Source organism: Drosophila simulans, unplaced genomic scaffold (genome assembly GCF_016746395.2).
Source record: "Drosophila simulans strain w501 unplaced genomic scaffold, Prin_Dsim_3.1 Segkk6_quiver_pilon, whole genome shotgun sequence".
Classification (NCBI taxonomy): Eukaryota; Metazoa; Arthropoda; class Insecta; order Diptera; family Drosophilidae; genus Drosophila; species Drosophila simulans.
In genome coordinates, this window is record NW_025416867.1 from 562,318 (window position 1) to 588,400 (window position 26,083).

The 26,083-nt window shown below is 41.7% G+C and overlaps 2 protein-coding genes across 8 annotated transcripts in view; one reads left to right on the forward strand and one right to left on the reverse strand.

Annotated features, from left to right (window-relative positions):
* Positions 1 to 16,755, reverse strand: part of LOC27208787 (unconventional myosin-VIIa) — a 530,661-nt gene extending 513,906 nt beyond the window's left edge. For 3 of the 5 annotated variants that reach the window (XM_039298282.2, XM_044923849.1, XM_039298283.2), the window contains exon 1: positions 16,336 to 16,755. The gene's annotated coding sequence lies outside the window, so the exon portion shown is untranslated. The remainder of the gene's footprint in view (positions 1 to 16,335) is intronic. The other 2 variants (XM_039298281.2, XM_039298279.2) reach the window with 1 other exon arrangement.
* Positions 13,137 to 25,857, forward strand: LOC120285647 (myosin heavy chain, embryonic smooth muscle isoform-like). Of its 3 annotated transcripts, XM_039298284.2 has the most exons (3): positions 13,138 to 13,834; positions 13,909 to 14,247; positions 23,909 to 25,857. In XM_039298284.2, exons 1-3 carry the CDS (start codon positions 13,460 to 13,462, stop codon positions 24,269 to 24,271), a joined length of 1,077 nt encoding a protein of 358 aa, XP_039154218.1. In that variant the 5' UTR covers positions 13,138 to 13,459; the 3' UTR covers positions 24,272 to 25,857. The 3 variants fall into 3 exon arrangements, with proteins under 3 accessions (XP_039154219.2, XP_039154218.1, XP_039154220.2); XM_039298285.2 differs by lacking the exon at positions 23,909 to 25,857 and having other exon boundaries at positions 13,137 to 13,834; positions 13,909 to 15,336; XM_039298286.2 differs by lacking the exon at positions 23,909 to 25,857 and having other exon boundaries at positions 13,138 to 13,838; positions 13,909 to 15,336.
* Positions 25,858 to 26,083: the final 226 nt, after the last annotated feature.

Sequence of the window (26,083 nt, forward strand, 5' to 3'; positions counted from 1 at the left end):
TGCGCGAGGTTCCTAAAGCTCAGCGCTGAAAAGCGTTTGCGAGCAGTCCTCATTAACAAATACTGCGCCAATTGCCTCGCTCACGAGCATTCCACGGCAGACTGCCGAAGCGGTGATCGTTGCAAGAAGTGCGACCGATCCCACCACACGCTGCTCCACATGCACGAGCAGGTTAGCTCGTTGTCGCGGTTGCGAGCGCGCTCGCGTCGCCAACCGGTGCCAACCCGGCAAGCAGCTTCGGCACAATCCGCCAACTCAGCGTAGGAGTTCACCGCCACGACGACCGGTATCGACGACGCCAGGCCCATCGCTCTCGTCGCTGCTGCAACGCCACAGCGTGAACATCCTTCCCACAGCGCTGGTCAAGTTGGAGACCGGGAGGAAGACCTTCGAGACCGCAGCACTTATCGATCCGTGCAGCCCCATGAGCTGCATCGACGCTTCGTTGGCGTCAGCCTTTAAGCTTTCGATGACCAATGTTGGCGACGAGAAGGTCTGCACGACGACGATTCGCTCCAGGATCGACACGAACACGAAGCTCGAGGTCGTGCTCAAGATCGAGCCCAGGGTGCGGATCCGTACACCTGTCCGGGCATTGAGCGACACCGTAGTGTCCAAGTACCGGGACATCATGCTGGCTGATGACGGGTTCCATCGGCCTGCTACCGTATCCATGGTCTTAGGAGCAGACATTTATCCTAAGGTTATCAAATCCGGATTCCTGACCTTCGACGAGGGAATGCCGGTCGCTCAAAAGACCGTGTTTGGGTGGATCGTGTCCGGTGCCTGCAGCTTGCCGTAGGATGGCTATGTTGCAACCCCAGTGATTGCAAGGGGGGCGGAATGTTCAAGTTACGGGGTTTGGACTGTCACCCGCTCTCCGCTCCCTCTTACGTTCTCCACTCCCTCTTACGCTCTCCCGCTCTTCACCACAGAGTCTCCGCTGCGCTTGGGAGAACCCAACGCATTAGAATAAGCTTTAGTGTAAAACTAACCACGATCAATAAACCATACGCCCGGTCGCGTCCGCGCTAATTCTACAAGTCTTCGAGTGGTCTTTTTTTCAGCAAACTAGGAATTTTCCAGGACCAGCACCCCAACAATAATCAAGTCGTTTAAGGTAATAGGGCCATTTGATGTTAAAACTTCACATCTACTATTTTGAATGGGAAGACAAAATATATTTTCATTGATCATATTAATTGTGGATCCTGTGTCTAGAAGGCATTTGCATGAACACCCTTTCCGACCACTGTCCGATGGTCTAAGACGTTTAGTAATCGGGAAGTTAGTATTTTAAGATGTAGAGGGTTGTTGTAGTCGAGGGTATATAATTCCTCTAAAATGTGATTTTTGGGGATTTTGGGCTTTGTTGGGATGTTGTTGGAAAGGATTTTTTTGAATAATGGTTTGTGTGTTTATGTATTGGTTGGGTCTGAATAATTAGGTGGGTTGTTAGTCATCTGCTGTGTATAGCTAGGTCTTGGAAGGGTTGGGAATATTGTGGGTAACTTGGTCGATATCGAGTTTGAACATTTGTAAAACCTGGTAAAGCTGCCACATAGGTAGCTGTAAACTTGTTTTATTTCAATTAATACAATTTAAAACAAAAAAAAAAAAAGAATTTTTGCGCTTTCGAATTCTGATTAGAATTTAAATTTTTATTACGATATTCTGGGTTTTTATACAATTCAAAATTAATGTGTTCTTCATAAATAAACTCACTTTGTGCAAACGTTATTAAGGATCTTAAGTCTGTAATATCGAAGTGAGCTAAAATAGTATATAACTGTATTGGTAGTTTCCTTATCAGTATCTTAACAGAGTCTTTAATAGCCTGAATATAAATAAGAAAATCCGATTGGTTACCTTCCAGGTGTAGTTTCGAAATTAATAATTGACGTCGTCTTTCCGCTTCTTCGCAGAATGCTCTTAGGTTTCCTCTGTATGGTGTCTCCCTGAAGTTCTCTAGAAGTTTGTAGTTTGGTGTTTGAGTTTTAAATTCCGCGATGATTCTTGCTTTAAGGGTAGGCCAATCTTCGATGCTCGGAAGTCCCTTAGATCGTGTAACCTGTCCGTCCAAGCTTCTTTCGATGGCTCCCAGTAGAATCCTCTGTTGTCGGACATCATTTGTTTGGTAGGGCGAAATTACGTAATCCACTCTGCTGACGAAGGTGTCAAGGGTTTCTGGATCACCCTTGAATGGCAAAATGTCTTTAAGCTGCACGGTTGTTGTCGCAATAATTGGTTGTGACATTTTTATTGTAAAATTTTTAAATTTTGTGTTTTTTTTTTTTGTTTTGTTTCTGATTTAATGTTATTATTATTTATTATTATTATTTTTATTATTATTTTTATTATTTTTCTAGTTTCACTTTTTTTTATTGTAAATTTTTAATTTATTGTTGCATAATTAAATTTCGGTTGTTCTTTATTTTTATTTTTATATGTTGGTTTTAAAACTTAGTTGCCTGTGGATTTAATGTTTTTGTTTCGTATTTCACTTCCACTTTTTATTGGATAACCGAATTGGAATTATAATCCAAGTTGAAGAGTTTTCACGAATTTATTTTGGGAAACTTTAACTTATTTTCCAATCGTAAGTTCTTTTTTCGGATAAGTTTTGTTTCCTACCGACTGCGCCAGTAAAATTGTTATTTTTTTTTAATTTGAACTAACGTCCCGTCACGTGATTAAGGACAACGCTAAGAAATAACAAATTATCGGAGATATAGTTTTCACGTCTTTATTCTTTTGATCTCAGCTTAAAACTAAAAATCAAATGCAAATTGGATTGAGGAGAAGTATTTGAACAATATTTGTATTTCGGGAGAGCCTCGCTCTAGGGTTCTTAAGATTAGGAAGTGTTCATAGAGAGCAGTCAAATCTGTTCAGGCTTTAGGATGTTTACAAGAACGTCTGAGTGCCGCTGCCAAAAAATTATTTATTAGAAACGGATGCTGCGCAGCTGGGATACATTATGGAAAATCACTAAAGTGCATTACTGTTTTCTTTGAAATAATTTAAGTGAAACCGGCCACTTCAATTATTTCAAAGAAAACCGTATTTGGTACCACCCAAATACGTCAGTATAAGTATATGTATTTTTATATGTATATGTATGTGATATTAATGTAATATTTATTTAATATAACAATGTTAAGTCTCAGAGAATTGACAAATGTGTAATATTTGACAGACTGAACTTCCCGCAACACTACTTCTACTTTCAACGACTGTCCGACTTGACTAATCGTTCCTGAAAAAACCGACCAACTTATCCGCTTTTTCACAACTCTTGTCTTATGTGCGTTCTTTTCGACTTCTCTTCTGCAACTTCACGACTTGACTACTTGGCGACGACTTCACCTATCTTCACGATCTGCAACTGCTTCTTCGATCATTACAGCCAACTGCTCTCCTGATCCTATTGATAGTTTCCTGCAGTGTTGCCGCCTGTGCTATCGCGCTGCCATCACCATCATAGTTTACATGTAAATTATCCTGCCCCATTTAATAAACAAATTTCGAACTCCAATCTCAGCAGCATTGCCTTTGCCTTTTATTTGTCACCAACACTTATTATTTATTATATTAATTATTATTTATTATATATAGATACATAAAAATATATATATACATATATATATATTATATATTATTAATTTTAATCATTTTGTAGTTGATTACTACATTAATAATAAAATTAGATATATTATATTTTTTTCCAAACAAAAAGAGACAGAACTAGAAAAACCAAATACTGAGGAAGAATTTTTAACAGAATTAACAGAGCTGTGAGGAGTCTTAAAACTCCCCACAAATCTCGTGTAGGGGAGTGGCCTAGCAACAGCCGCGATGCAAGGCGGCCAGGGCAAAGCGGAGAGACCGTGAATTAACGGTACCCCGTTAGGTCTTGGACTCGAGCGGGCCAAGGGCACAGGGGTCGAACGGTAACGGTGCGGATGTCGGACAGGCACAAAGAAGACGCACCGTGAACTAACGGTACCGGCGGTACCGGCGCAAGTGCAGCTCGTGGCAGTCAGTCTCAACACGCGAGGAGTACGTACGCGAGGATAGTCGAGGAGAGTACCGGCGCGAGTCGCGCGGTCAGCGCGCAGTCGGAACGGGGTTTGAAGGCGGAGGAGTAGGGAGGTGATGAGACAGTGAAGGAGATAGTGAGATCGCGGGCGGAAGGTGGCCGAGTGTCGGAGTGTCAATCGAAGGTATCGGAAGAGTGAACGCGCGGGCGAACGCGAAGAAAAGGAGCAGTGCAAGCGTCGGGCGGCAAGAAGCCCGAAAGAACTCAGAAGGACGAATCGCCACAAGCAAGTGGAGATTCTGGGAGCGGAGGAGAAGGATCCGACGCGCCGTAAGGGTCAGTGGAGTCAGTGGTCGGTACAGGTGGTTCCAGGACGAGCGTTGCCTCACCCGGGACGATACACCCGTGCCCCATAACATCCTAGATCCGTTCCGGCCGGCGGAACGACCTTCGGAAGTTAAGGCGAAGAAACCGACGTGTCCGTAAGGGTCAGCGGAGTCAGTGGTCGGTACAGGTGGTTCCAGGACGAGCGTTGCCTCACCCGGGACGATACACCCGTGCCCTATAACATCCTAGGCCCGACCGGACCGACTCGGCGTCCACGTCAAGGAGCCAGCGGCGCCACGGAAGCAAGGAGTTACAACAGGAGTGCCGCAGGAGTAGCGAGATCCCCATAGTTTCCTAGGAGGATTACTTCTTGTATGAGAAATAGCATAATAAACGACTAAATCAAGAACCTATTGCGTTTCCTTGGTCGGGCAATCACACAAATCATAAATTTGGTGGGACGAACGCACAAACTCTCTGAGCTAGCCGCTGCAACCAGTAGCGAGCGAAATAAAGAAAATCGGTTCGTTACATCTGGCGCCCAACGTGATTGTCCTGATCAAGGAGCCAGTATGGAGGAGACCTATTCAAAGGAGCAGGAGGAGTCTAAGGTCGGAGAAGATTTTGTAAAAGAGGAAGGGGGAAGACGATACAGAGTATCGTGCCCTTCAATTTGCGAACAGAAGACGGAGTTCGGCACAAACAGAAGCCAGGAAAAGCAGCTACACACGCGCAGGAGAAGGAGCTCGGGCAAGGAGAAGCAGGTTGCAACCGCACTACAGGTACGATCGCCGGTCCCAAAGAGGCGATGCACGGGAGGAAATAGAAGCGAGAGCCCCAAAAGACGGAAGCCGACGACGAGTGGGTACTGACAGCGTGGAAAAGGCAGGGATGCAAAGCGGTGGTTCCCCGCATCGGGAGCAAGGAAGAGAACATACAGCTGCTGTGGATAAAAAAAAGGCCAATAGAGATGGTGGACTGCAGAACGAAAGGCGGGAAGTTAAAATACCGAGCTGGTGGAGAGGAGCAGACGGCAGCAGCAGATGGAAGTTGGAGAAGGACGCAAGGATCGCGGTGCCGGGTCGAGACGCCAAACGACAGGGTCTACTAGGCTGAGACTGCCGGGCCGAGATCAAGAAGGCGCAGGTCGACGAGAGGAGTTCATAGAGGTTTAGGTGAAGGATCAAGATGCCACGTCGAGATGATGAACGACAGAGTCTACTAGGCTGAGACGCCAAGGCTGAGATCAGGAAGGTGCAGGAAAACAGAAGGAGGATGAAGAAGGGCGCGAGGATATTCAAGACGCCAAGTCGAGATGCTGAACGACGGGGTCTACTAGGCTGAGACTGCCAGGCTGAGAACGAAGGGCGCAGGGTCGACGAGTGGAAGAAACAAGGACGCTGCCTATGCGAGGAGACACCGGAGCGAAGGACCGCCGGGACCATCAGTTTTTTTTTTAAATTTCCGAAGGAAGGGGGAGATGTGAGGAGTCTTAAAACTCCCCACAAATCTCGTGTAGGGGAGTGGCCTAGCAACAGCCGCGATGCAAGGCGGCCAGGGCAAAGCGGAGAGACCGTGAATTAACGGTACCCCGTTAGGTCTTGGACTCGAGCGGGCCAAGGGCACAGGGGTCGAACGGTAACGGTGCGGATGTCGGACAGGCACAAAGAAGACGCACCGTGAACTAACGGTACCGTTCTGGACCTTGGACTCGAGTTGACCAAGGGCACAGAGGTCGACCGGTAACGATGCGTGCACAAAGAGGACGCACCGTGAACTAACGGTACAACTGTTGGACCTTGTACCCAAGCGGGCCGTGCGAAAAAGGGGAAATAACGGGATCCCCGCGGCCTATAAAGGGACGGCGCAAGTGCAGCTCGTGGCAGTCAGTCTCAACACGCGAGGAGTACGTACGCGAGGATAGTCGAGGAGAGTACCGGCGCGAGTCGCGCGGTCAGCGCGCAGTCGGAACGGGGTTTGAAGGCGGAGGAGTAGGGAGGTGATGAGACAGTGAAGGAGATAGTGAGATCGCGGGCGGAAGGTGGCCGAGTGTCGGAGTGTCAATCGAAGGTATCGGAAGAGTGAACGCGCGGGCGAACGCGAAGAAAAGGAGCAGTGCAAGCGTCGGGCGGCAAGAGGCCCGAAAGAACTCAGAAGGACGAATCGCCACAAGCAAGTGGAGATTCTGGGAGCGGAGGAGAAGGATCCGACGCGCCGTAAGGGTCAGTGGAGTCAGTGGTCGGTACAGGTGGTTCCAGGACGAGCGTTGCCTCACCCGGGACGATACACCCGTGCCCCATAACATCCTAGATCCGTTCCGGCCGGCGGAACGACCTTCGGAAGTTAAGGCGAAGAAACCGACGTGTCCGTAAGGGTCAGCGGAGTCAGTGGTCGGTACAGGTGGTTCCAGGACGAGCGTTGCCTCACCCGGGACGATACACCCGTGCCCCATAACATCCTAGGCCCGACCGGACCGACTCGGCGTCCACGTCAAGGAGCCAGCGGCGCCACGGAAGCAAGGAGTTACAACAGGAGTGCCGCAGGAGTAGCGAGATCCCCATAGTTTCCTAGGAGGATTACTTCTTGTATGAGAAATAGCATAATAAACGACTAAATCAAGAACCTATTGCGTTTCCTTGGTCGGGCAATCACACAAATCATAAATTTGGTGGGACGAACGCACAAACTCTCTGAGCTAGCCGCTGCAACCAGTAGCGAGCGAAATAAAGAAAATCGGTTCGTTACAGAGCGTATAAACGAAATTCATAATGAAGGGGGAGCGTCAATTTAGATGGGAGAGAGTTATCCAACCCGTAATCATACCACTCTACCCCAGTTTATAAACAAATTTCAAATTCCAATCTCGGCGGCATTTCCTGTGACTTTGTTTTTGTCATTGCCTTTGCCAGCACATAGCTACCCGATAAGATAAATAACCAAGCTTAAAGTAAACACAGCTTCTGCTTGGGGACCAAGCCATGATCAACTTATTGCGCTTCAATCTAACTGCATCAGTCAGCAAATCTCAATTCCACAATGCAGTGAAATAATTTCAGCAAAAAGATTTTATTCTAAACATAATTGAAAGTTCAATTATGTTTCTGAAGAAAATCTATTCTGAACGAGGTTGATTGGATTAGGATTAAGAATTATAAGATCAGCCTGATTCGGGGCAAGATCGAGAACGGTTTCCAATTAAGGATAAGCAAAAAACCAGTGTCTTTTAATAGTGTAAGTGTAAAAGTTTATCACCAGAAAATATAAAATTATATTAAAATAAAAATTATTGTTTTAAATAATTAAGCAATAACAATTTTAATTTGCACACATACAGTTGTCGCAAAGACACTAGAATAAGAAAATGCGTACCGCCATACGATTTTTTTCATGTTTTGCTTATTTATTGAATTTTCCCTTTTGCTTAAGAGACTAACAATAAGTTTTCAAATCTATAACTATATATCATTTTATGAAATAATTCGTGCTGTGTGGCCTAACAAATTTAACGCTGGGCTGGTTGGTCTTTTCCTGTGCAGTCGGCTTTGGCTGCATACTCGAATAAGTTTTCTTGCAAGAGGATTTGGATGTGAGGCTAGTTTTTCATAGTATTTTACTTTCTTCTCTGCTATTGTCTCAATGACAAGTTTTATTTGTAAGTCTCTGTGTATATTCTCGTTCCGAAGATACCATGGAACTCCAGTAATGATACTATGTCGATGTTGCTTCTCGATACGTTGCCCCATAGCTCGGAGCCATAGGTCCATATGGGTTTTAAAACGGAGTTATATAAGAGGACTTTGTACTCCAAGCTTAGGGGAGAGCGAACGTTTATAAGCCAGTGTAGATCCCTTGCTTTTTGTCTGAGGTGCGTCGTCTTGGCTTCTATGTGTTTCCGCCAGGTGAGCCGCTTGTCCAGATGAATACCTAAGTATGTATGTAAGTACGGGCAGGTTTGTTAGTTTAGGGTAAATGTTACCTGTTTGCACTTTCTTTCGTTTACTCGTATGCGCCAATTTGCAAGCCATTGTTCTACACAAGTAAGATGGCGTGCTAGTTGCATCGTAGCTTCTACTGGGCATCTGGATCGACTTAGTATTGCAGTGTCATCAGCGAATGTGGATATAATTTGTTGGGATTTCCGCCGTGTATAGGGTGTATAGAATTGGGCCCAGAACACTTCCTTGAGGCACTCCGTCTTCTATAGTACAATCGCTTGAAGTGCTTGAACTGCACCTAACAGCGAACACTCTTTTATATAGGTAAGACTTAAGAAACTTATGTATGTTTTGAGGAAGCAGTTTGATTATTTTAAACATAAGTCTATACAGCCATACTTTATCGAATGCTTCTGCAACGACTAAGAATAGAGCTGTGCAGTATTCACGATGTTCATAGTCAGTACGAATTTCTGTTGTGATGCGGTTAACTGGCGGTTAAAGGGCTCCATGTTTTGCCCGAAAACCAAATTGGTGCGATGTAAGTGTGTCGTGTGTTTTGAGGTGGGGCTGATGTGTAGCAGCAGCACTTTTTCAAATAACTGTATTTATCTTTGTGCCTGTGTTTTGTCTTTCCCAATTTATTTCGTCCACTTTTGAGGGAAGTATCAAATTTTAGTAATTGCGTTTTCTTTTCCCAATTGATTTCGTTCACTTTTGAGGGAAGCATAAATTTTTAGTAATTGCGTTGAAGAGCAAGCAGATTCGTAGAACTGCACACATTGGGAACTCGATGATCATTTTCGGGGTTATTAAGTCGTAGCCAGGCGATTTTCCAGTCTTCAGTTGCTCTTTAGTGACTTTCGTTATCTCGCTTGGCCGAAATTGTACAGGATCTTGTGGTGCTAAGTCAGATGCAGTTAATGGCGGGAGAGTAAATGAGTTAGTGGTTGGATTTGGTTGAAATACTAGAGTTACGGAGAGGTACAACCGTTTCTGTTGGTGCCTGTAGGTTCCTGTGATCTTTCCACAACGAGTTCTTTGTGCCTGTGGGCGTTAGATTCTCGATGTACCTTAGTTGTGCGGCCGCTTCTTCTTTCTTAAGCGCTTTAGTAATTCTGCGAGAAGCTGCTTTTAATTTACTCTTTGCGCCAGGTGATGTGTGCTCCTGACACTCCCTTCGATGTTGTCGTTTTTTAAGCACAAGCATATTGATTCTATATCACCAGCAAACTGATCAATGTCTTGCTTGGTTTCCAGGGGGAAACTTCATGGGATCTGCTGGCCAGTATGTAGGCGCTCCCAGGGCAACATAGTTAAGTTTGTGTTGCGGTTTGATGATTGCGTTGTACAGCTGTTTTCCTTGAGAGTTCGCTATCCGAGATCCCCAGTACATGTGCTTGGCATTCCAATCGCCGGCTGCAACAAACGTTTCACCAAACTTGTGAAGAGAGAACTTTCACCAGAGAGAGAACCGTTATGGCATTGGAGGTTTATAGAGGTACATTGTAAGCAGTCTTCTTGCCAATTACCAAGAAAGTGGTGCTTATTTCGCAATCGTATTAGTATCCCAGTGCCTCCATGGGCCTTGCAATCCGGGTGATTCGTAAAGTAAAATTTATATCCTGGTATTTGGAAGTTGTACTTTTCGGTAAGGTGAGTCTCTGAGAGTAGCATAACTTCAATGTTTCTGTCTTCTAAGAACTGAGCAAGTTCTAGCTTGTGCCGCGAAACGCCATTAGCGTTCCAGGTATTGTTAAGGGAGTCATTATCCTGTTTTAGAAGAAACGAGCATTTGAATAAGGATGTTTTGGTTCCTCATAAGCTCTTGCATAGTTTCTTGCATGAAGGTCATGAAGTCTTTCATGGTTTGCTGCATCGAGAGCATAATCGCTTTAAGGCCAATAGACTGCTATTGCATGTTCTGTGTGTTTATTTGTTTATTTGTGTTTATTTGGTTAATTTTATGCTGGACGGTGGAGGTGACTGCTGTCGGTACTTGGATCCCTGATTTTAGTACACTTGCAAAGGAAGAATTTGGCATTGTTCGGTGGCTGGCAAACGAAGGGATGTTAGTTGTAGTCGGTTCCATTACTTTGTGAGTTGTTGGTGTGATACGATCTCGAGCGGAATCCACTCGTTTGTTTAGGCAACTCTTGAGTTCCTTGTAAACAATGCATCCTCGCCAGTTGTTGTTGTTTTTCTGACTCGATGGCTCCAGTTCGACTTTAAAGAGTGGCTGAGGCACATTGTTCCTGTTGAGAATGTTGATCACCGTTTTGGCGTTGAAGTTCATCTCCTTTAGTGCCGCGATAATTTCGGATGCTCTCACTGATGACTCTATTCCTTTAATGACAACCTGCAATCCTTTGGCACTTTTCAGCTGGTAGGTTTAGTAACTTTTCCCAGCTTCGTCCAGGTACTTCGTCACTGATCGGTGGCTACACTCATCGTCAGTCTGCACTTTCGTTTCTTGTATGTTACCCTTAGTAAGAGGTATAACATGGAACTTGTTTTCTCCGATAATTGCAGCTAGTTTGTTAGCAAGCGCACTTGATGCGCTTATTGGTGGCGGCTTTATCTTCTTCTGCCCCTGCTCCTGCACTTCGCAGTCATCCGATAGTGCAAACCTATTTGATCTTGAGTCATTGGACGCGTTGGCGCAATTTATTTTCGGCTGATTACCAGCCTGCTTGTGTTGTGGGCTTACGTTTTGCTTTATTTGGAAAAAGTTTTTTGTTTTGTTTTGGTTCTTGCCCTCTTACGCTTTCAAGAGTCGGTGTGAGTGCTTTTGCTTTTGTTGTTGTTGGTACAGCAAAATTTTACACCGCTGTCGGTTTTGAGCATAGAGTTGATGTTGGAGCTGTTGCAGTTTTTGTTGCAGTTGTAGTTACTAAAGGTGCAGTTGCAGTAGATATCGTGATTGCTGTACCGTTTGGAATGGGGAGGGCTTGAGAGATACGTTCTCAGTGCGTTCGGGTTCATTTTGTGCAGTCATAAGCGTTTGCATTCTGCAGGTGCTAGGTCATTGACCGGGTATCCACCCGGATTTGGCACTCGCGGGCATCAGACACGACGGTGAAGTACGAATTGTTCCAGTGCAAAGAGAGTCGGCGCTCGTTTTGCTCTTTTTGCCGCTGAGCGCGCAATTCGCGTTGGCTCATTTTAGAACGATCGATTTGTTCGTTGTTTATTTGTTATTTAGTTTGACTTTATTATTCCACACACAGAAAATTTTATAGTAAATCAATTTAAAATTGCCAAAAGCGTCTCTTTCGCTTTCGATTTATTTATTTATTTTATGTTATTAACTATTTACTTCACTTAAATCAAGTGATTTTATACGGAGTTCGATGAAAACACGTCTGTTCACTTGATCACTACGTCTTCTGAGGCCGAGGCGAAAATGATGCTCCTTCTTTTGCAGGTCAGGATACAGGCTGCACATATGGTAAAAATGGAGTTTATATAAGTTTATGTATCCGAACGTCTTGTTAATATTGATCTTCTTGAATGACTCTATGGTTTCTGTTTTCGGTTCGAATTCGATTTATTTTATGTTATTAACTATTTACTTCACTAAATCAATTGATTTTATATGGAGCTCGATGAAAACACGTATGTTTACTCTGGATTTTATACGGATCTCGATGAAAACACATCTGTTCTCTCTGGAGTTTCAACCGCAACTGATTTTTTGGCACACGATTTTTTCGCCGTGGCTCTAGAGGTGGCTCCAGGCTCTCTCGAATTTTTGTTCGAGAGCGGAGAGCGCTACAGCAACCAGCTCTTTTCTACGCATACAATGATAGCAGACAACTGTATGTGTGCACACGTATGCTCATGCATTGTAAATTTGACAAGATATGCCCTTCACCTTAGAAGTTCGTTGACTTTAAATCTATATTATTTTTGATCAATTGGCACCTTGCGAAAAATTCTTGTTTTTATTATTATTAAAATAATAAGAGAGCGGAGAGCTCTACAGCCATCAGTTCTTTTCTACACATACAGTGACAACCGACAACAGTATGTGTGCACAAGTATTCTCATGCATTGTATATTTGACAAAATATGCCCTTTACCTTAGAAGTTTAAATCAATATTATTTTTGATCAATTGGCACCATGTTAAAAATTCTTATGTTGCATTGCCTTAACGTTAATATTATTTAAATATAGCATAGAAATAGTAATAGCCGAATCTATGTACATAATATCACAAAATAAATTTCAAAAAGTACTTTATATTAGAATAGTTGTCATTCGAGTATTCAGCTAGCGACGTGTTAAAAAATAATAAGGCAATAATAGTTGAGTGCTTCTGTCCGCACTTCGAGCCTCAAGATATGACTTTTGCAATAAACAGTTTTCATATTTTTATTTATTTTATAAATTTTTATTTCCTACTACGTAAATTATTCATTTTTATTATTTAATATTCAATTTAGATTCAGTTCAATTAATTTGTTATATTCAAATTTGATATTTTGAAATAGCCCGCAATTTTGCGTGGGAAGAATAGCTCGGCAACTTTTTGTTTTACCTTTTATTTTCTCTTAATCCGTTTGCTTAAAGTTGACTATACGCAGAGCTCGTCGATTTTTTGAAATTTTCGCTTTATAATCCAGTTTATATTCAATTAAAGTCGTTTTGTTGCAATAGTAAAGTACGGAAATATAAGCGCATATAGTAATTGCGATAAGAGGTGAAAAATAATCTAGAAGGTCATATAAATATAGGACCCCATTACAATTGTAATGGCCTCCCCGTGGTGTTCCCTGGGTACGGATTATTACATATATTTAATATATGTATGTAACAATAGTTATCGATAGGCGATGGTCGAAAAGTTTTCGTGTCCGGAGTAAAAGTTGCGTAGTCGTCGTACGTCCGGAGATCAAGTGTTGGCACGAGTCTTCTTTTTATTCAATACCGAATATAATTAATATAATAAGCTAACTGTCATAATATAACAATATTGCTAAGATAAACAATTGTATTAAACAATAAATATCCTACATTTGGGGCCTCAACCGATAAAACAATAAAAAGTTGACCCATTTGTAAAGTTCAGAAAATTGTGAAATTGTAAATCGAAAAGTGCCGATGTACATGCAAAGTTGACGCACAGGAAGAAGAGGATCGACGAAAGCATGTACGAATACATGCTAACAATGATAAAAATTGCAGCGCTTGGACAAGTCGATGTTGAGTCTATTATCGCTTATATAGTTGACGGGCTGGATATTAAAAGCGAGTTAAAATTTGCATTGTACGGCAGCAAATCATACAGCGAACTGTTTGAAAAATATGAGTTGTACGAGAGCAAGTGTGTTATCGGAAAACCGCAAATGCAATACAGTGGTGGCAGAAAAAATATAACCGATGGAAAAATTATTTGTTGCTACAACTGCGGCTCTAATGAACACATGAGAAAAGACATAAAAGATAATAAGCACATGAAAGTAGTTTTGCTTAACGGTACAGAGGTCGCCTGCCTTGTGGACACAGGATCCGATGTGTCAATCGTATGTCAGTCTTTGTACAATAAACTTCAAAGAACGAGAACGACGTAATACTTGGCTTTGACTTTGCTTCGCAGTTCTGCGTGACTTTGAATGACGGAGAGTTCACCTTTACAAAGGCGTCAGCGCAGCCGGAATGCGCTGAATCAGAAGAGCTAAGTATATACAATATTGTTGAGACTGGTAGTAATATAGATGCTTCTCCACAGTATAAGCCGGTGATCGAGTCAATGATAGCAGAGTACAAACCAGCCGAAAACACTCACTCAGCTGTGGAATCCGAGTCGATTAGAAAAGAAGTTGACGTCTGGTTGCAGGATGGCATTGTGCGCAAATATTCATCGAACTTTGCCAGTCGAGTCGTCGTAGTGAAAAAGCTGCAAGCGCAAGTCAAGGACGCGCTGCGAGACGTCGAGGAAGCAAAGGCCGCCAAGGAGGAACTACAGGCGTTGAGCAAGGAGGCCGAGCGCAAGGTCAAGGCCCTGGAGGCAGAAGTATTACAGCTGTCTGAAGATCTGGCCAGCTCAGAGAGGGCGCGACGTGCTGCTGAAACGGAGCGTTACGCTTTAACTCTACGCGCCGCCGAACTCACTGATCGTATCAGCAGCGTGGAAAAGGAACTGTTCCCGCTGCAGTGCAGCAACAAGGAACTGACATCGAAGATCGAGGAGATTAATGTGGAGAACACCTCGCTCGCACCGAGGCAATCAAGTGGCGGCAGCGTGCTAATGCGCTGGTGGAGAAGAGCAATCGCAACCCAGAGGAGTTCAAGCGTCTGCAGGCTCAGCGCGAGCACCTGCTGACCGCCGAGAGAGCTGAATTACGCAAGGAGGTAAAAACACATATTCAGCAGGCGCAGCAAAAGTATAAAGACGGCTATGATCGCAAACGCAAGGACGAGCGTACATATAAAGAAGGAGATCGGATGGCTATTAAACGAACTCAGTTTGTGACTGGCAAAAAACTAGCTAGCAGTTTTCTCGGGCCATATGAAGTAACTAAGGTAAAAAGAAACGGCCGATACGATGTACGGAAAGCAGCTCAGGTGGAAGGCTGAAAGGCTGTTTCTGCAACATGTGCAGAAAATATGAAGCTATGGAAGTACGCGTCTACAGAGGAAGATCTATGGTCGTCTGGGTCAGACGACAGTGATCAGGATGGCCGAATGTAACAATAGTTATCGATAGGCGATGGTCGATAGTCATCGCAAAGGGTAGCGTCGTGAGCGCAAGTATTCATAAGAAATGGAACAAGCATAGAGTGGAAGTAGAGAAAAGCCGGGTTGAAAGTCGTTGTTAAAAAGATCTAAAAGCGAAAAGTTGTCGTGTACGGAGTAAGACAAAGTTGCGTAGTCGTCGTACGTCCGGAGATCAAGAGTTGGCACGAGTCTTCTTTTTATTTAATACCGAATATAATTAATATAATAATCTAACTGTCATAATATAACAATATTGCTAAGATAAACAATTGTATTAAACAATAAATATCCTACATGTATATACATATGTATGTATGTAATTAATTATTAAAATAAATATAAATATGTAAAGGGTAGCTACTTCGAGCGGTAAATGTAAATTCGTTTCTTCGATCAGAATTGATTTCGTCCCGAAAATGGTCTTCTAGCTCACATATACACGTTCTCGTCTATTGTTTTTACTCACACAAGCAAGCAAATTCTATTTTTATATTTCTTACGCTCTCAGCGTAAGCGAGCGGACAGAGGGCAATTTGGCCGTCACCAAAAAGTGGCTGCATGCAAAACCAATGTATAGACGTTACGCATCTTGTTATTCTAGGGTCTTTGGCCTCGAGCCACCTCTAGAGCCAGCCCGAAAAAATCGTCTGAAAAAAATCATATGGCGTATCGCATGCTATTTTAGTGTCTTTAACTAGACTAAACTTTCGTCACTAAAGGCAACATAAGGCCTGTTTACACACGGAGTGCTTTCAGCGTTTCAGACGAAATTCCCTTTTAAAAGACGTTTTTAGTAACTTTAAAGAAAATACTTTGGATTCATTTAAATTTTCAATTATTAATTTTTAATTCCACTATGTAATATATATTTTTTTATTTACATTAAAAATATTTTTTACACGCCCAGGTATAGTAAATATACCAAGGTAAAAGATATAAATATAAATAGCATTATAGTTAAAAAAAGCTAGTTCTAAGTGGTAACAATGTAAGCATTTAAAATTATCATTGGCATATAACATTGTATTCCAAACACAAACTTTAAGATTGTGGCGTCAGACACCACTTATTTAAGTTCGGATGTGCTGTTCGCTGCTTTCTGAAAAAATGTATTTGTACTGGGAATAATAATAAAGAAAGCTCTGTTTAAGCCACAATATATCCTGTCGGTTTTTGTTTTATATTGTTGACAGAGTGTGTACTAATATAATAATTATAGTTCGTTAAAAACTTACATATGAATACGTAGAACTTAAAACAGTTATGGTATCTTTGTTCGGCATACATAAGGAAATAAAAAACATACCTCTATCAAACCAATTCGATATGTAGAATGCTCTCCAAATGGGTCTTCCGTTATACAAAAAACTCAGTTTTATATCTACAATTATTAAATAGAACTTTAACAACTCTAATCTCACAAATTGACTTTGGATTGAAAAGATATCCACCACTCCAACTATGCTTGAGACTAAGGTTAAAATAGAGATTCACATTGAAGCATTAGAACATTTGCATATGGTCTTATGGTAAGACAAATTTGTTGAAATTATAAAGAATCGTGCAGTTAAGAAATCTCGATTGTATAACCTAACATATTTTTAGGCTCTTTTTACACTAGATCGAATCCCTTATAGAGAACTCGATAGCAGAGACACGTTGTATCCTTATTCAGGACTTACACGAGTAAGGGGTGTTTACACAAGAGTTGCATTCTACGTCCTGCGCAAAACGCATATCTTCTACATAAATGTTTAGCATACGGCTCAGCTGATGGGAAAGTGTTTTCAAAGTGTATCTTGACGCTATTCAATCTCCACAATTATATTTAAAAAATTAAAATAATTTTTTTTAAGTCAGAGATTTATAATAAGTGGGTGGCAATCCATGTCTCAAGAATAATTTGTTGACACCTTCTATGTGTAAATCTATGTACATTTATGTAACATGGAGTAAGGCTGAAGGCTGGCAACAACCCGGTTGGCAGCGCTGTTGAGCAGCAACATGATTGTCGGAAATCGAAGTTATCGACAATCAGTCATCGAAGGAACGATCGCAAGGCAGCAGTGGAGTTGAGTGGAAGTCAGCGTTGCAGTCAGTCGAGTTCTCAGCAGCAGTCGTTCGGTCACAAACTAAGAATACTTTATATAATTACCGCATTTAGAATTAAACTAATAATTAAATTAATAATAAACAATAATAATAAACAATCTTACATGGGGGCTCGTCCAGTCCTAAATCGGTTATATGAAGGTGCAGTTGTTTAAAGAAAAAAGACATTGTTGTGTGCGTGGGTATAGTCTTTAAAAGTTGTAAAGTTGTGGCTATATCTATTGCATTTAAAGTTGGAAAAATCAGTTGTACAGATTTTGTTTGAACACAAGTCGGTAAAAGTCGGGAAAGCTGCTAGAGAGAACTGATAAAGTTGAAATTGTCGTGTGCGTGGATTTAGTCTTTAAAGTTGTAAAGTTATGGCTACGTCTACTGCATTGAAAGTTGAAAAAATCGGTTGAACTCATACAGACTCAAGTCGTTTTGCTGTTGTGGAATTTAAAACAATTAAATTGCAAAGGTGGTGAAATTCGTTTCTAACGAAAATCAAAATTTGTCTTTTAACCGGTGGCGCCGTCTGCAAAATCGACTACCGTCGCGCCGTTAGAACATTGTCGTTGTTTGCTGGTGTTAGTGCCTTGTCGCGGAATGTTCACACGTACACCACCTACAAATAAAAAACTTAACACCGACCAAATACAAGCAATTCTAGAGAACGAAAGCGAGGACGAAAGCAGAAAAGAAAAAATGAACGAAGAAGATCAAAAGTTGGCGCCTGTAGGAGAAGCAGAGGCAAAGAAGCAGAATAAAGACGCTAGTGCTAAAGTCGAAGAGAAATTTGAACAAATGATGAATACTCTAACCCAGAGCATGTTGGCAAAATCTAAACAAGAGGGGCAAGTAATTATCGCTGCAGAAAAATTTGAAAAAGTTGTAAGTGACTGTGATGGCAAATCAATTCCTATTAAAAAATGGTTTGAAATTTTTGAGAAAAATGCCGAGGCATATGAACTTTCGGAGAAACAAAAATATGTTCAAGCCAGAAGTAAGATGATTGGATCAGCAGAACTTTTCTTAGAATCTGAATGTGTCAGCGGATACACTGAACTCAAAGAGTTACTAATTGAAGAATTTTCAGGCAGCTATAATAGCGCCGTTATTCACAAAAAGTTGCAAGACAGGAAGAAGAAGAGGGAGGAAACTCTACACGACTATTTGTTACAAATGAAGAAAATAGCAGCCTTAGGTGAAGTTGAAACAGTTGCTTTGATAACTCATATCGTAAACGGCCTCGACATTAAAAAGGAGTATAAGGGTGCTATGCTCCGTTGTAAAACTCTTAAGGAATTAAAGCAAGAATTCGAAATCTACGAGAGTCTGAATATTGTTGACAAGCCGAATATTCAACCAAAACCAAAGCAAATTACACAAGGTGTAAAAGCAGATCACTGCATCAACTGTGGTTCGAGGGAACACAAACGAAAGGATTGTACACTTCCTACCAAATGTTTCAGCTGTAATCAAGAGGGCCATATCTCAAGCAAGTGTCCGGAAAAAGTAAACAGCATGCGCATTCACGTTGATAGTGCACGAACAAAGCCAGTAATCATAAATGGGATTATCATCAACTGTCTGGTGGACACAGGATCAGATGTGACCATAATTAAAGAAGCTATATTCAAGAAGATGAAAGATGTTGATTTAAACCGCACTGCAACAGTGTTGCGAGGTTTGGGAAATGCCTCAACACAGCCGATTGGATGCTTCAGAGCATTAATCAAGACCGACCAGGTGGAAGCAAGCCACAACGTTTTAGTCGTCCACGATTCTAAATTCAGTTGCGATGGAATAGTGGGACACGATTTTATCAGCAAGTTTCGTCTTATCTGTAGTGCAGAAGGCTATACTTTTCTTGACCTGGAAGCAGATAAAAAACAAGCGGTTGAGTATTCCCAAATGTTTAATATTTGTGAAGAATCTTCTTTTACAGTTGCACCACAATACCGAGAAGACGTTGAACGCATGATAGAGAGAACATACGAAACACCACCCAAGCAGATAAAGCAATGTCCAGTCGAACTCAAAATTATTCCTGATGGCGTGATTAAACCCTTTCGCCATGGACACACCCGACTATCTGAAGAAGAAGCTATAGCTGTAAAGAAGCAGGTAGAGGAATGGGTCGAGCAGTCAATCGTCCGTAAATCTACATCAAATGTTGCCAGTCGCATAGTCGTTGTCAAGAAAAAGGATGGTACCCTACGCGTTTGCGTGGACTATAGAAAATTGAACACCATGGTTCTGATGGATTGTTTTCCGGTACCCATAATGGAGGAGGTGCTTGAAAAACTGCAGAGTGCCAAATGGTTTACAACCATGGACTTACAGAACGGATTTTTTCATGTGGCCGTAGAAGAAGCCAGCAAGCCGTACACAGCATTTGTTACCCGAGAAGGCTTATTCGAGTTTAACAAAGCGCCCTTTGGTTTTAAGAATTCCCCAGCAGCGTTTATACGGTTCGTTCAATTTATTTTTCAAGAACTAATCAATTCCAATATAATGCAGCTATATATGGATGACATAATTGTATATGCCGCTACCCCAGAAGAATGCATGGAAAAGACGGAAATGGTACTTAAGAGAGCTGCAGAATTTGGTCTAAAAATAAAATGGAAGAAGTGCAACTTTATGCAGAGGCGAATTCATTTCCTGGGACATATTATCGAAGGTGGACAAATATGCCCTGGAAAAGAGAAAACATCAGCAGTGAATTCCTTTGGAACACCTCAGAATGTAAAAGCCGTTCAAGGATTTCTGGGTCTCACAGGATTCTTCAGAAAATTCATACCTGGATACGCCCAAATTGCGAGACCACTGACGGACCTATTAAAAAAAGATGCCATTTTCAACATTGGACCAGTAGAGCAGCAGTCGGTGAATAAGCTGAAAGAGATTCTGGTAAACGAACCAGTATTGAGGATCTACTCACGAGAAGCAGAAACCGAACTTCATACAGATGCCTCTAAGGACGGGTTAGGAGCCGTTTTATTGCAGAAGTTCGAAGGCAGTTTTCACCCAGTCTGCTTTTGGAGCAGAAAAACTACAAAAGCCGAATCAAATCGTCATAGTTACTACCTTGAAGTAAAAGCCGCATACTTAGCTCTGAAAAAGTTCAGACACTATTTATTGGGAGTCCCTTTCAAGCTCGTCACGGACTGTGTCGCATTTAAACAGACAACAAAAAAAGCAGATGTCCCAAGAGAAGTTGGCCCATGGATTCTCTATATGCAGGATTTTAATTTTCAACCCGAACATCGTGCAGGAGAAAGAATGAGACACGTTGATTTTTTAAGCCGCCATCCCCAAGCATGCATGATGATAACATCCGAGTTGACAGCACGTATTAAAAAGTCGCAGCAGAACGATGATTCAATTAGAGCAATCCTGGAAATTCTAAAAGATCGTCTATTCCAACCCTACAAGCTAAAAGGTGGCCTGTTGTATAGTATGGTCAATGGCAATGAACTACTGGTTGTCCCTGCACTAATGGAGAGGGAGGTGATTCAAAGCGCACATGAAGTTGGCCATTTGTCGTTGCAAAAGACGATGCATAGCATACAGCAGCAATTTTTTATTCCTCATTTGGAATACAAGGTAAAAAAGCTAATTTCTAACTGTATAAAATGTATCATCCACAGCAAAAAGTTGGGAAAGCAGGAGGGATATCTAAATTGCATAGATAAAGGAGACGCACCGTTGCACACACTACACATCGATCATTTGGGGCCAATGGATTCATCGGCCAAACAGTATAAATACATTCTGGCAACAGTCGATGCGTTTTCAAAGTTTGTCTGGTTATTCCCAACCAAATCAACCGGACAGGAAGAAGTGGTCAAGAGGCTGACCGACTGGTCAAACATTTTTGGTTTCCCTAAGCGAATTGTTAGCGACAAAGGAACGGCCTTTACGAGTGGTGCGTTCGAACAATTTATGAGCAGCCATAACGTGGAACACGTCTGCACAACTACTGGAGTGGCCAGAGGCAACGGCCAGATAGAACGAGTAAATCGTTTAATTTTGGCAATAATATCAAAGCTGTCTTCAGACGAACCGTCGAAGTGGTACAAATATGTGCCTGAGGTACAAAAGGCGATCAACTGTCACGTGCATTCATCACTGAAGCTGTCACCATTTGAGGTCATGTTTGGCACCAAGATGTACACCCGAGTTGAGGATCGGTTACTGGAACTGCTCCAAGAAGAAGTGGTCTGTCAATTCAACGAGGACCGCTATGAGATGAGACAGCTGGTAAAACGCAACATCGAGCAGGCGCAGAAGGACTACAAGCGCAATTACGACAAAAAGCGCCGAGCTGAATACAAATACAAAGCAGGTGATCTGGTTGCAATTAAAAGGACCCAATTTGTAGCTGGCCGCAAGATGGCAAGCGGGTATTTAGGTCCATACGAAGTCACAGGAGTCAAAGACAATGGCAGATATGACGTTAAAAAAGCAGCAAACGTCGAAGGACCCAATGTCACATCCACCAGCTGTGACAACATGAAGTTGTGGAAGTACATAGCCGAAAATGCAGACCTATTGTCATCCGGGTCGGATGATGATGATCAGGAGGGCCGAATGTAACATGGAGTAAGGCTGAAGGCTGGCAACAACCCGGTTGGCAGCGCTGTTGAGCAGCAACATGATTGTCGGAAATCGAAGTTATCGACAATCAGTCATCGAAGGAACGATCGCAAGGCAGCAGTGGAGTTGAGTGGAAGTCAGCGTTGCAGTCAGTCGAGTTCTCAGCAGCAGTCGTTCGGTCACAAACTAAGAATACTTTATATAATTACCGCATTTAGAATTAAACTAATAATTAAATTAATAATAAACAATAATAATAAACAATCTTACATTTATGTATGTTAAAATAAAGTATATGTTTTGCAAGTCCGAGGATCTATCTTTAGGGAAGCAATGTTACACTTTCAGAGTCTTGTGAGATGTTGCTTCCATCAACCTAGTATATGTTATCAATATTCTTATACTCCCGCCGAAGCTTGTGAGAACCGACAGATCCAGGCACAGATCCAAAAAACCAAAAATATTTCAAGCCACCATTATCATTAGCTCACGACGCTACTGAAACCAAACAATTATTACTATTTTATTTTATAAATTGTATGCCAAAAGAGTTTTAGCTATTTGGCTAAAGGCATTAAGTCTTTTATAATTTATTTTATCTTTAAATGTATTTTGTGAAGTCATCTAAAGCTATAGTACTGTTTCCCGATTATCAGATACCCGTTACTCAGCTAGTGGGAATGCGAACGCGAAATGTCCTCCTTTTTCTGGGATATAGGTAGATATTGGGGAATAAAATGAGAAGAATTTTAAAATAGTGTAAAAGTGTGGGCGTGTTTCTTTGGTATTCCGATAAAAATAAAAAATAAAAAAATACCAACTATTAAACGAAGAAAACTCTAAACATTTTTCAAAAGTGTGGTCGTGGCAATTTTTGGCGGTTTTTGGGCGTTAGTGTGGTCGTGGCAGCACAAAGATGCGCTCTCTTGAACCGGTATGCCTTATCTCAACCTGGGAGGGAAACGTTTATACGGACAGACGGACATGGCCATATCGATTCGGCTATTGATCCAGATTAAGAATTATATGGTCGGAAACGCTTCTTTCTGCCTGTTATATACTTGTCAACGTATTTAGTATACCCTTTACTCCACGAGTAACGATTATAAAAATGGAATAAATAAATTGCGCAAGCCAATTGATGTCTTTAGCCTTGTGTGTCTCAAATATTTTTTTTTAATGCAATCCAAAAAATAATTCACACATATTGTTCACTAGGTATTTTTATAATAAAGGAATCACATGTTACCGTTTGTATTGTGTTGTTCCAAGATATTGTTTTTTTATGTTTGAATATAACATCCTCCACTTTCCATTTCCTTTAGTAAATTAGTAGTATAAATAGAAAATTGTGAAATTGTAAATCGAAAAGTGCCGATGTACATGCAAAGTTGACGCACAGGAAGAAGAGGATCGACGAAAGCATGTACGAATACATGCTAACAATGATAAAAATTGCAGCGCTTGGACAAGTCGATGTTGAGTCTATTATCGCTTATATAGTTGACGGGCTGGATATTAAAAGCGAGTTAAAATTTGCATTGTACGGCAGCAAATCATACAGCGAACTGTTTGAAAAATATGAGTTGTACGAGAGCAAGTGTGTTATCGGAAAACCGCAAATGCAATACAGTGGTGGCAGAAAAAATATAACCGATGGAAAAATTATTTGTTGCTACAACTGCGGCTCTAATGAACACATGAGAAAAGACATAAAAGATAATAAGCACATGAAAGTAGTTTTGCTTAACGGTACAGAGGTCGCCTGCCTTGTGGACACAGGATCCGATGTGTCAATCGTATGTCAGTCTTTGTACAATAAACTTCAAAGAACGAGAACGACGTAATACTTGGCTTTGACTTTGCTTCGCAGTTCTGCGTGACTTTGAATGACGGAGAGTTCACCTTTACAAAGGCGTCAGCGCAGCCGGAATGCGCTGAATCAGAAGAGCTAAGTATATACAATATTGTTGAGACTGGTAGTAATATAGATGCTTCTCCACAGTATAAGCCGGTGATCGAGTCAATGATAGCAGAGTACAAACCAGCCGAAAACACTCACTCAGCTGTGGAATCCGAGTCGATTAGAAAAGAAGTTGACGTCTGGTTGCAGGATGGCATTGTGCGCAAATCTTCATCGAACTTTGCCAGTCGAGTCGTCGGCGCTGCGAGACGTCGAGGAAGCAAAGGCCGCCAAGGAGGAACTACAGGCGTTGAGCAAGGAGGCCGAGCGCAAGGTCAAGGCCCTGGAGGCAGAAGTATTACAGCTGTCTGAAGATCTGGCCAGCTCAGAGAGGGCGCGACGTGCTGCTGAAACGGAGCGTTACGCTTTAACTCTACGCGCCGCCGAACTCACTGATCGTATCAGCAGCGTGGAAAAGGAACTGTTCCCGCTGCAGTGCAGCAACAAGGAACTGACATCGAAGATCGAGGAGATTAATGTGGAGAACACCTCGCTCGCACCGAGGCAATCAAGTGGCGGCAGCGTGCTAATGCGCTGGTGGAGAAGAGCAATCGCAACCCAGAGGAGTTCAAGCGTCTGAAGGCTGAGCGCGAGCACCTGGCAAAGTTGCTGACCGCCGAGAGAGCTGAATTACGCAAGGAGGTAAAAACACATATTCAGCGGGCGCAGAAAAAGTATAAAGACGGCTATGATCGCAAACGCAAGGGCGAGCGTACATATAAAGAAGGAGATCGGATGGCTATTAAACGAACTCTGTGACTGGCAAAAAACTAGCTAGCAGTTTTCTCGGGCCATATGAAGTAACTAAAGTAAAAAGAAACGGCCGATACGATGTACGGAAAGCAGCTCAGGTGGAAGGCCCTACAATAACCGCAACATGTGCAGAAAATATGAAGCTATGGAAGTACGCGTCTACAGAGGAAGATCTATGGTCGTCTGGGTCAGACGACAGTGATCAGGATGGCCGAATGTAACAATAGTTATCGATAGTCGATGGTCGATAATCATCGCAAAGGGTAGCGTCGTGAGCGAAAGTAGTAATAAGAAATGGAACAAGCATAGAGAGAGTGGAAGTAGAGAAAAGTCGGGTTGAAAGTCTTTGTTAAAAAGATCTAAAAGCGAAAAGTTGTCGTGTACGGAGTAAGACAAAGTTGCGTAGTCGTCGTACGTCCGGAGATCAAGAGTTGGCACGAGTCTTCTTTTTATTTAATACCGAATATAATTAATATAATAATCTAACTGTCATAATATAACAATATTGCTAAGATAAACAATTGTATTAAACAATAAATATCCTACATGTATATACATATGTATGTATGTAATTAATTATTAAAATAAATATAAATATGTAAAGGGTAGCTACTTCGAGCGGTAAATGTAAATTCGTTTCTTCGATCAGAATTGATTTCGTCCCGAAAATGGTCTTCTAGCTCACATATACACGTTCTCGTCTATTGTTTTTACTCACACAAGCAAGCAAATTCTATTTTTATATTTCTTACGCTCTCAGCGTAAGCGAGCGGACAGAGGGCAATTTGGCCGTCACCAAAAAGTGGCTGCATGCAAAACCAATGTATAGACGTTACGCATCTTGTTATTCTAGGGTCTTTGGCCTCGAGCCACCTCTAGAGCCAGCCCGAAAAAATCGTCTGAAAAAAATCATATGGCGTATCGCATGCTATTTTAGTGTCTTTAACTAGACTAAACTTTCGTCACTAAAGGCAACATAAGGCCTGTTTACACACGGAGTGCTTTCAGCGTTTCAGACGAAATTCCCTTTTAAAAGACGTTTTTAGTAACTTTAAAGAAAATACTTTGGATTCATTTAAATTTTCAATTATTAATTTTTAATTCCACTATGTAATATATATTTTTTTATTTACATTAAAAATATTTTTTACACGCCCAGGTATAGTAAATATACCAAGGTAAAAGATATAAATATAAATAGCATTATAGTTAAAAAAAGCTAGTTCTAAGTGGTAACAATGTAAGCATTTAAAATTATCATTGGCATATAACATTGTATTCCAAACACAAACTTTAAGATTGTGGCGTCAGACACCACTTATTTAAGTTCGGATGTGCTGTTCGCTGCTTTCTGAAAAAATGTATTTGTACTGGGAATAATAATAAAGAAAGCTCTGTTTAAGCCACAATATATCCTGTCGGTTTTTGTTTTATATTGTTGACAGAGTGTGTACTAATATAATAATTATAGTTCGTTAAAAACTTACATATGAATACGTAGAACTTAAAACAGTTATGGTATCTTTGTTCGGCATACATAAGGAAATAAAAAACATACCTCTATCAAACCAATTCGATATGTAGAATGCTCTCCAAATGGGTCTTCCGTTATACAAAAAACTCAGTTTTATATCTACAA

Coding starts and splice junctions, on each gene's coding strand:
- LOC120285647 (XM_039298285.2), top strand. CDS start 13,460: ATGTACGAATACATGCTAACAATGATAAAAATTGCAGCGCTTGGACAA. Junction 13,835..13,908: donor CAGGATCCGATGTGTCAATC/GTATGTCAGTCT, acceptor TTTGCTTCGCAG/TTCTGCGTGACTTTGAATGA.